This window comes from Mesocricetus auratus, unplaced genomic scaffold (assembly GCF_017639785.1).
Source record: "Mesocricetus auratus isolate SY011 unplaced genomic scaffold, BCM_Maur_2.0 Super-Scaffold_100676, whole genome shotgun sequence".
NCBI classification, from domain to species: Eukaryota; Metazoa; Chordata; class Mammalia; order Rodentia; family Cricetidae; genus Mesocricetus; species Mesocricetus auratus.
Window position 1 is genome coordinate 19,221,382 of NW_024429266.1, and position 10,958 is coordinate 19,232,339.

Sequence of the window (10,958 nt, forward strand, 5' to 3'; positions counted from 1 at the left end):
GCTTCGCTGCAGTGAGCTGTTTCCTGCCCAAACCGAGGGAATAATGTGAACTCTGTGCACGTGTGTGTGTTTGTGTGTGTAAGTATGCATGGGTGTGTGTACATGTGTGTTTGTGTGAGCAAGAAGAAAAGGGATCGAAGACAAGGACCAGGGGTCTTGAGTGGGTGACAGACAGGGCACGGAACATGTGAGGCTCGAGATGGGCTTTGGGAGTGGATGGCTTCTAGTCAGGGTTTGTACCTCATCTAGGGGGACTGCCCCGTGCTAGTCATTTCCAAACGACTCTTGATGCCTATCTGAGGGGGGAGCTCCAGAATGTGCTTTGCCCGGCTGTGTATTTTGTCCCTCTGAAACACTACACATTCACCACCCTTCCCTGGACCTCCCATCTCTGAGCCATGGAGCCAGGGCCACAGCCTCTGCTATGCACCCCTCAAGTCTCTCCCTGGCACTGACTCTGGATTCCCATCCTCTGTACCCAGTGACTAGAGGACTAGGTCCCCATCAGAGTTTTTGGTTTACTGTCTTCCTTCCATGGCCAAGCTGGTTGCTGTGGAGATGAGATTGCTCACCCTTTCCGTCCTGGCTGGCCTGTCCCTCAGACCCAGATGCTCTTGGCATCACTTTCCCCCTCCTCCAGCATGTCCTCCCTGCTCTGACAACAGGTGTGCAAAATGGGGCAGCTGCAACCCAGCAGGCCTGCCTACTCCTTCAGTTCAGGTAATACTTTTCGTGAATCTTCCAGCACCTGGTTAGGGTCCTGGGCATCCCAGGCAGCCCCCCCGCTTACGCCAGGGATTCTCCTCTTATAGCAGCAAGGGAGCCCTGGGCCCCAGGCGTGTTCAGGCTCCTCATCTCCCAGCACCCGCTTTTGGGAAAACGACTTTTCCACTTTGAGCTGAACCACTCTGTCCATATTACACAGAAGCCATATTTGTACCGGGCGGGCGGGGGGGGAGAAGGGCCGTTGTGCTGTGTGTGTCTGTCTGTGGGTGGGGGCGGGGGCGGGGAAAGGGAGCAGAGAGGGGATCGTGTATCTTTATAATCTTTCTAACTCTCCTGTGCTAATCTCAGAGGGACCTCCCTCAATATATCTGGATTATCCGTGTGGTCAGGCTGCCTCCTTTCTGCTGTTCTCACCTCTGGCTGGGCTGCATGTAAATAAGGGCTGTCCTCATGTCCCTGGCCCCTGGCCCTCAAAGGGTACAGCATCCTTGCTATGCCACTCTCTCAGAGCATCTGTGTGTGGAATCAAGGGAGAGAGTGTCTGAGTCATTTGCTTTCCAGAGAACATTTGGATTTGAAGCATGGCATCCCGCTGCTACCCTGTTACCCCCTGCCCAGCAATGTTGGCCAACACCATGATGAGGGTAAAGACCCCACCAACACCATCTAGGAAAGAGAGCTTCACTAGTTTTTTTTTTTTTTTGTCAAACTCCCTTTTCTAGCTCCTTCCTGTTCAACATGAAATTTAACCTGGGTACCCATCCTTCTGCACTCCAGTCTGAGGTGATTAGTGGGAATCCACCGGCTAAACATGTATCCCGTATTTCTCCTAGCCAGAGAAATAACAATTCTACCTCCCATCAGAAACTTCACTTATTGCTAAGTTGATAAGCCAATGAAGCATTCTCACAGTCTGTATGTCTCACAACAACATGAATAGAGATTATCCAGTGGGCTACAGTCTTACATTAAAGTATGCTGTCCCTTGGTCCCTCGGAGCCTATTTCAATGTGTCACACCATGTGTTCTGCTTGTTGTGAGAGATGCATTCATTGAGTCCATAGGTGGTAAGGCAAATGCCCAATTGCTCCCTGAAGGAGAGTCAATACACAGCCTTGACAGGCCTCCAAGCCTTCTATCCCTCTTCTGCTGAAGTACACATACCTCTAGATAGCAAAGCACACACCCAGGCATCACCCAACAGCTAGCGCTCAGATAGGGACACCCAACTAGGGACAACAGATAAGCAGGTACATTCCACTGCTGCTCTACCACAAACAAAAGGCCTCCATTTAAATGCATATTCTCAGTCTAGAAGAAGCCAATAGCAAATGCCATCAGCACACTTTCCCTGCAAACCCGGGAACTTTTGAACTCTTGCCTTGGATTTCATTCAAAGGAATAGAGAACAGAGAGAGTCATCAGATGCCCAGTCACTCCAACTTCCCAGAACCTCTCTCTTATCTCTGCTTCATATGTCACCCCTGGCCCCCCATCCTTCCTTGTTCCTGAAGGATCCTCCCTTGCTGGAAAGCTTACTGACTCCTTCCTTATCACCTTTGGGAAAATTACCCCTTTGTGGCTCTCACCATGTTACTTTCCCAAAGCCATTCTGATCAGCCAAATCCAACTTCAAAACAGGAAGTCCCGGGACAGTATCATGTGTTAGCCTAAGATTTAAATAAGCAATAGGCCTTGGGCAGAGCTTCCTGAGTGTGACCCACACACATGTCTTGGCTCTGCCCGGATCCTGAGAGTATTCATTAGCCCCAGGCACTTATCTTGGAGTCACAGCTGCTGACATAGTCCTGGTCCTGTAGTCTGCCTGCCCTGAGCCTGCAGTGCCATGGGGAACTGTCTGCACCCGGTGAGTGTGGGGGCCATGCCCCACAACCCTTGCCTGTGTCCCGTTGCCCCATTCCTTCTACTTACTTCTCTGGATTTTATGCTCTTCCCTATTTTGACCATTCCTTATCCCTGCGTTTCTTGTTCTCCATTTCAAAAGTATTTTCCCTTTCTTTCCTTACCTCACTTTCCTGTCTCCACCTTCCTTGCCCTCTCTCCAGTCCTATGCAGCTTTCTCCTCATTTCCCTCCATCCTTCTGCTCTTCTAAGTCTCTACTGAGCTCTGAGAAGACTTCTCTGTGGCTCTGACCATGCAGGTTCCTCAGCTTCCCTTTCCACCATGCCCGCTGTATCCACCTGTAGACAGATGCCCTGTTCTCCAAACCCAAGTGTACCCCAGCCTCTTCACTGATGTTCTAGATGCCCTCCCTGATGGACTGTCCCTTCTGGGTGTGCCCTGTAGGTGGAAACCTCCTTCTCACTAGACCAGAACGGAACTCAGTTCGCTTTTGAATATTTGAATTATTCATATGATTATAACACCACCGACGAATTAATGGACAACTACCACATTGAAGCGGCTGCTCCGTGCCACTCCTGTAATCTCCTTGACAATTCTTCACTGCCTTTCTTCATCCTCACCAGTGTCCTGGGCGTGCTGGCAAGTGGTGCCGTCCTCTTCGCAATCCTCAAGCCTCTCTCCCACTGGCAGATCTGCCCCAGCTGGCCTATTCTGGCACAGTTGGCAGTAGGCAGTGCCCTCTTCAGCTTTGCAGTGCCTGTCCTGGCACCAGGGTTAAACACTGCCCACAACACAGGCCTGTGTTTCCTAGGCTACTGGATCTGGTATACTTCAGCTTTTGCCCAGGCTCTGCTGATCGGGTGCTATGCCTGCCTGAACCCCAGACTGGGTATAGGCCAAATCCGAAGACTCACCTTGGGACTCACTGTAGGACTTTGGGGAGCAGCTCTCCTGTTAGGGCTGCCGGTCACCTTGGCCAGTGACGTTTACAATGGCCTCTGTACCCTCGCATCCAACAAGGACCTGGAAGCTTTGAAGTCCACACATTCTGCAATCTGTTTTATCATCTTCACTGTGTTACCACTGGTTCTTTTGGTAGCCAAGGGGATGAAGAAGGCATTGGGCAAGGGACCAGGCCCCTGGGTTAGTGTCCTGTGGATCTGGTTCATTTTTTGGTGGCCTCATGGGATGGTTCTTATATTTGATGTCTTGGTGAGGTCCAAAATAGTGCTTCTGCAATCGTGTCCATCCCAGCAGATTCTAGATGTGATGCTGAACCTGGCAGAAGCCCTGGCTGTATTGCACTGTGTGGCTACACCCTTGCTCCTGGCCCTGTTCTGCCACCAGACCACCCGTAGATCCTTGCTTTCTCTCTCCCTCCCTGTAAGACAGTCTTCTCACACGGATGCCTTTGCAATTAAATCCTAGTTCTTTCCTCACATGTCAACCTAAATTAAAATCTATACTGCTTTTATGAAGCGGGTGTTTTCTTATTTCATTTGAAGTTAAAGAGAAGGAGGAAGACCATGGAGAGAAAGGGAGGGCAAAGCATGTCTGACTTTCCTGTTTCTAGAGTTGTTCTGGAACAAAGAGATGGAGGATAAACATCCTCGGGAAATACAGATGTTCTCTTGAGGTGAGTGATTACTGTCTTCTTGTGGGAACAGAAAAGAGAAACAATAGCATGAATGGAGAAGAGGAACTCTCCAAACAAGAAGGCAAGGCTTAGCAAGCAAAAGAAAGAGAAGCCAGTTCAGAGAATAAGTGGAATTGGCATAGAAACCCAGGGAGGGGCGTGGCGGTGAGGGCAGAGGTGAATGGCAGAGAGAAAGCCCAAAACAATAGTGCTGCTCCCCTGTCTGACCCATTCAGGTAAGCCGTCTCTTCTTTGTCCTCTCTGGCTTTGTTTGGAGGTCAGAGTGGTGGTAAGAAATGAAAGAAGCATGCTCAGGGACATTGGGAAGACTGGGGAACAGCTACCCTGTTAGGGCTGCAGTCACATTAGCCAATAATGTTACCATAGCCTAGTCTAGGGCATATCCCAAGAGAGTGCAAAATGTTGCTTCTTTGGAGGTCTTTCACAAGTTAATTCTTCATCATGACCTGGACTCCTCCTCCAGTCTTCCCACCTCTCTCTCTCCTCACTACCTCCCTCTCCCTCCCTCTCCACTCCTTCCTCCCTTCCCCTCTCCACTTCTCTGCATGCATGTTTGCACACTTGAAGGTTTCTTTCCTGTTACCATGACCTTGATTCCTCTTTATGCTTGTCTCTCTCTCTCTGTGAATGCATGTGTGCTTGACTGAATGTGAGTGTGTGTGTGTGTGTATTCTTGCAGGTTTGTTCTTCATCATGACCCTTATTCCTCCTTCTCTCTCTCTCTCTCTCTCTCTCTCTCTCTCTCTCTCTCTCTCTTCCTTTTTCTGTGAATGTGTCTATACATCTGTCTCTCAATCTGTTAGGACCCATAGCATTCATGTTACAATAGATGCACGCATGCAGTGAAACGTGTCTATGCATGAGCTAACACCTCAGTCAGTATCTGCAGTACACATGCCATGTGTGTGCACAAACCTCTTCCTAACTTACTGCTGCACCTATTCAGGGTGTGAGGGCAGAAATCCTTATTCGGTAAGCTCATTCACCATGCTGTTTATACCCAGCATTCCTGTGTGTGGTGATAGAAGAAAAAGATCATGAAGGTAGAAATGGTGAAGCAACTGAAAGGGAGACACCCTGATCCAATCCATCTTGAGGCTCAAATTGTCCAAGATTCCCTTTCAAAGCCCAGCTCTCAAAAGATGCCTTTATCTCACACTAGTCTTTTTCTCCTTTTCTTGTCCATCCAGTAACCTAGGACATCTTTCCCCCACACTTGCCTGCTTCTCTGTCTGTTTCTTGCGACTTGGAAAGGTTGTCTTCATGACCTGCTTCACAAAGCTTGATAGTGATTAGATGGACAGCAAGCAAGACTCATCACATCCTGCCAGCCACAATTTCACCCGCTACCTGAAAAGACCACAGATTTCTCCCTGCAACCCACCTTAAGCCCACCTAGGAAAACTTTAGTGGGTACTTCAAATCATTCTGAATCTACTTAAGTCTTTCCATGCTTTCAAAGATGCTCTCTACTGTCTTTTTCCCTAACATGTCTATGGATAATGTTCTGGGTTTAAGGATTGAGAGGGAAGTGCAGCAGAGGGTCGGGGGGGGGGGGTGACTTAAAACATCCTAGGCTGGAGGGTGCAAAAGGATCAAGGAATTTTCCTTGGTGGGTGCCTTGACAAAGACACTAAATCTCCCTCCTCTGGTCTCTTAGCAACCACCAGGTTTAGTTCCTGATTGGTGCATCATAAATTGAAAGGCGGGATTGTGGGACCGATTGAGACGCGGGAGACATTCTGAAACATAAAGGAAGAGAAATAAAGTGAGGAAAAAGGAAATAATTTACAATCCTAAATTATGCTCAGGTCTCCAGCCATAGTACGGATGACTGTGTCCTGGTGTTTTCGTTTTCTATTTCTTTTCCAGTTGCATTTTTCACAACACGCACGCGCGCGCGCGCGCGCGCGCACACACACACACACACACACACACACACACACACACACACACACACAGCCCTAGAATCTCATCTCCAACTGCTCTTGCAATAGTTCCAGATGTTGCTTTCCTCTATTACAAGGGACTGGATTTAGAGACTGACCTAGTTTAAGGGGTGGTAAGACTGTTTGGCTCCTTGAGTCATCCAATGCTCATGGGAAACTTTACCTAACACCTCTGGGGCTATCTGCTCTTCCTTGTTCTTATACTCCCAGCTAGATACCCCTCCTAGCTCAGTTGGGGTTGAGAAAGTCCTAGTGATAGCTGACAGCTATCACATCTGTTGCAAAGGCATGGCAGAAACAGAAGCCAGCAACTGATAAGAGGTCACAGTGGGTTAGAAACAAGAACATTTAAAGTTATCTCCTCCTCATCCCCCTCCTCCACCTTTGCTGTCTTGCTCCAGGCCCTTTGGAACTGCCCTTTCCCTGCCATTGTGTGTACTACAGCTAGACAGTTCATCCTTATGTCTAACTCTGACCTCAGCCAACTCACGAAGTTTTCCTTGGGGATCCGCTATTCAAACCCATTTAACCCAATGGGTACCACTAACTACTCTAAATTGGGTGGGAATTTGGCACCTTTTGTGCAACCCTTCAGGAATACAAATCCTGTTTCCTTAGAATTTAATCTAAGGGTTGGCAGGGATTTTAGCTGCATATGAGTTATTGGGCCTCCTGGCTAAGGAAAAAAAAACTTCTCTCAAAAAGATGAGAGTCAGGAAAACAAGCTCCTGGGAATGCATAAAGCCCTGGGGAGGGTCAATTTACAATAAGGGGAGATTTCTTTTTTCTTGAGGAAAGTTTGAACATTGCATTGATGCTTATAATTCTCTCATTTCTGGCTCAGCCCCACACCCTAGAGGATTTAGGAAACAAATGTGTGTTTCCTAAATCCTTTCATCTGCCACTATGCCTCTACTCTCCTTCCCTGACTCCCAACACCTTTCTTCTGCAGCCTCCAAGGAATTCTCACTGAGAACTTCACTGGGATTTCAAACCCAATTCATCGCCAACTCTAATTGCCAGGAATTTGCATGAAAACCATCCTATGCTATCTAATTATTCTGACAACAGCAGTCCTCCGTCTGGGCACGAGGAGAATCACAGTTTTAATTAACAATAATGCACCTTGCAGATGAACATGGCTGTTTAGGTTAATTAAAAAGTCCAAGTGTCTTCAAATCATCATCTAGACATTTAGGAGATTTGGGTGGGAGAGGTATGGAGCATACAGGGGGTGGTGGTATTTTTTAAAAATCAGTTCAGAAGAAAATTCTGGTTGGTTTTTTATCTCTTCTATAATCATTGGATGAAGGAAAGAGGGAGTCTCAAAACAGAACTCCCAGATATTTGGTTTAGGAAGATTTGGGGGCAGCACATTGTTGCAGGAGATCAGGCATCTTTGTGTTACTTTTATATTTAGAATATGCTTTCCATACTTCTAAATACATGACAGGATTAAGTCCTATAATTCTCAGGCATTGCTCATTCCTTGTCTAGTTGTTTGCTAATTTGATTCCTAACACGAGAGCACCAACTTCCCCCTCATTTCCGCTACTTGCTACTTTGCCTTGCACTTCTTTAGCACATTTGGGGCACCTAAAGCTGCTTATGCCCAAAGATACCCACACAGGGTCTCAAGTCACCACCTTGTCTCCCCGGTCAAGGATGATTATTTGCATAAATTTCTTAAGTAGTTTTCTGGGTGCTGGAAAAAATATTCCACATGGCTCTAAGCTGCACCCTTTGTGTCTCCAGTCTTTCTAATAGAATGTGTCTTGTGTTCCCCTCGAAATCAAGCAATATTGTGGGAGACAGAAAGAGTACACATCTTAGAAAGTCCCATGAAATTCACAGAGTCTGTTTTTAAGAACAATACTACCATACCACAAAGTCGGGATTTAGTTCCTCCATACCACTCTTATGCTCTTATAGTTCATGGCTAGCACAATGCCCACTGTCTGAACTGCTCTTATAGTTCATGGCTAGCACAGTGCCCACTGTCTCAACTGTTCTTATAGTTCAGGGCTATCACAGTGCCCACTGTCTCAACTGTTCTTATAGTTCAGGGCTATCACAGTGCCCACTGTCTCAACTGCTCCTATAGTTCAGGGCTATCACAGTGCCAACTGTCTCAACTGCTCTTATAGTTCATGGCTAGCACAGTGCCCACTGTCTTAGGATATCACTTGTTAGTCTGTGACTTGGCTTTTCCTCTTGTCCTTGAAGTTTTATTCTTAATGGCAGTTTCTCAATTCTTTGAATAGGCAAGTTACTTCTGCATGCCTATCTCATATATATTTGCCAGAACTCTCTTTCCTGTGCTCTTTGTGTGACTGACATTCCCTAATCCTTGAGGTCTCAAAACAAACACCAACTCCTTCACATCTGACCTGGCATCCAAAGGGATACAGCTCTAGCTCGCTCATGGAGCTCATGTTTTCTGTACCAATTCTCTTGGGTTGCATCTCTCTCCTTCTGGTTTACTTTAGTTTTATTTCTGTGTGCATGTGGTGATATGGATGTCTGCACAGGTGGAGGTCAGAAGAGGGTGGCTCATTCTTTGGAGCTGGAGTTATTGTTGGTTGCAAGCTATGACCTAAAATTGGGTCCTCTACAAGAGCAGCAAGTGCTCATGGAAATACCCCTGCCTCAGCTTCCCAAGCCTTTAGTCACCCTGTGTTCTCAGTCATCCTTCTCCTTTATAGCCAGTTTCAAAGCCCTGGTCATTGACTGCCACTCTCAATGCACCTCCAGCAATGTTTTTCTGGGCAAATTAATAGAAAGAGAAGTTGGGATTCCAGGCATGAGCCACCACACCCAGCTGATGCTGTTTCCATAGCAACAAGAATCCCACATCAACATTGTCTTGGTTATGCATTTACTGGTCTAACCAGTTTGCTTCCCATCCAGGCCTTCCTCCCACTAGTAGATATTGAGTTCCAAGAGTACTGGGCCTTGGCATTAACACAATCCGAAATCAGTAAACATTTGATAAACACAGAAGCGAATGAGTTAACTTTATATGAATAAAGCATAGTTTCCCACACTGGAGGGTTCATAGTTGTCTAGTGCTGACAGGAACAGAAACAAACAAGCAAATAATTGGTGGAGAAATCTGTAAAAACAACTAACAAGAACAAACCCTTACTTTCTCTGAGTTGGTCGAAGTGTTTTTCTCTTGTTATTTAATTATTTAATTATTTCAGAGACGATTCATGACTGGCATAACTAGAGGACTTCACTACATTTCTTGAATCACACAATGAACAAATAATACTATGGTTCTTTTGGGGGCACTGCTAGGATTGGGGGCAGCCAGGAAAAGGTGGGAAAGGCTGTCATATTTCTTCTGTACTTGAGGAAAAGTGAATTACAGGACACTCCCTGAAGTTCTTGGACATGAAGTCTTCCATTGATTCCAAATCATAGTCAAAGTCTAGTCACCTCCTCAGTTTTCATCATAGTTCAGGGAAGGGCCTTCATTTCCCAGAAAAGTCATTTTGGTCTACATAGTATCTTGCACCTAGTTTTCTCTACTAATTTTAATTTAGCATTCCCAAAAGCCTTACACCTTCTCTACCTCTAAACTCTATGTCCTTCCCTCACCTTTCGTTCTCGGTGACCCTCATTCTCTGGGGGGCAATTTATCTTTTCCATGTTCTAGACACTGGGTCACTTTAACCTTTTAAAGCATATAATAGGTATACTTAACTTTGTTTATAGAATGTACCCATCAAGCTGCCATGAGAGCTATTGGGAGATACAGAAAGAACATTTGCAGTTATAAACAATGTTGTCTTCTCTGACCCATCTGGTCCCTTCCTTCCTTTCTTCCTTCCTTCCTTCCTAATGAGGGCTTTTCAGTCTTTCACTGAACGATCTTCTTAGCTAGGTTTCTTCTTCACGGCCGACCTCAGAACTCCCATCAGTGCCTATCTCACTGGCATATTTTTCCTGAGCAGACCCAGAGACGGACATTTGCTGTCTTGCAGTTTTCTGAGGTGGTTGTGGTAGATTCTGGAAGCCAACTACACAGAGCAGAAGGAACGAGTGTGGAGCTTGGAACAAAAGCTTAGTGCAAATGAGTTGGCTCACTCTATCTGTAACCTGAGAAAGGTGAAATGGACTGATTATTTTTCTCAACCTAGAAACTTTCCAAGCCAGCCATGGTTCCCTTGTTCTGATCACCCCTTCATGCCTTTCCAGCTTTGGTGAGGGACGCTGCTTCCTCCCCAGATTTAGCTGATTGATGGGGGGAAACTCACAGAAAGTACTGGGGAGTGTAAAAAGAGTAGACGAAATGAAGGACACTGTGTTAGCAAAACTTGCAAGAATTAAATGAAATTTAATAGAGATGGATAGAAAACCTGCCTTTAAAACACACATTGTACAGAATAGAATGGAATAGACCTGGATCAACAAACAAAAGTCTTTATATTAAAAACAAAAACCAAACAAAAAAAAACCTTAGAGGTTTCACTTGGCTACAAGCTAAGGATGATTCAATAGTGTGTGTGGCAGCCAAAACGCTAATGCAGTCTCCAACTGCATTAGGCGATGCTGCATCCAGGACAGGGGAGGGTGTGATGCCACTCATGCCCTGACAGGATGTGTGCAGAATGGAGGGCTCATATCCAGGTTCCATGTGTTGAAAGGACCACTAGCAAATTAAAGCTCTTAAAAGATGCTGATCAGAATAATGATGACACAAGAGACCATGCTTCGGCTGCAAGGATGGTCTGACGGAGTGCCTTAGAGC

At 46.3% G+C, this 10,958-nt stretch overlaps 1 protein-coding gene across 1 annotated transcript; it reads left to right on the forward strand.

Annotated features, from left to right (window-relative positions):
• Positions 1–996: 996 nt before the first annotated feature.
• Positions 997–4,067, forward strand: Ackr1 (atypical chemokine receptor 1 (Duffy blood group)). The gene is made up of 2 exons (XM_005078187.4): positions 997–2,593; positions 3,035–4,067. Exons 1-2 carry the CDS (start codon positions 2,573–2,575, stop codon positions 4,019–4,021), a joined length of 1,008 nt encoding a protein of 335 aa, XP_005078244.1. The 5' UTR covers positions 997–2,572; the 3' UTR covers positions 4,022–4,067.
• The last annotated feature ends 6,891 nt before the right edge of the window (positions 4,068–10,958 follow it).

Bases quoted from the DNA above. Each gene is read 5' to 3' on its own strand.
- Ackr1 (XM_005078187.4), top strand. From the start codon at position 2,573: ATGGGGAACTGTCTGCACCCG. The intron at 2,594-3,034 runs GTGAGTGTGGGG...TGTGCCCTGTAG, and splicing joins TGGGGAACTGTCTGCACCCG to GTGGAAACCTCCTTCTCACT.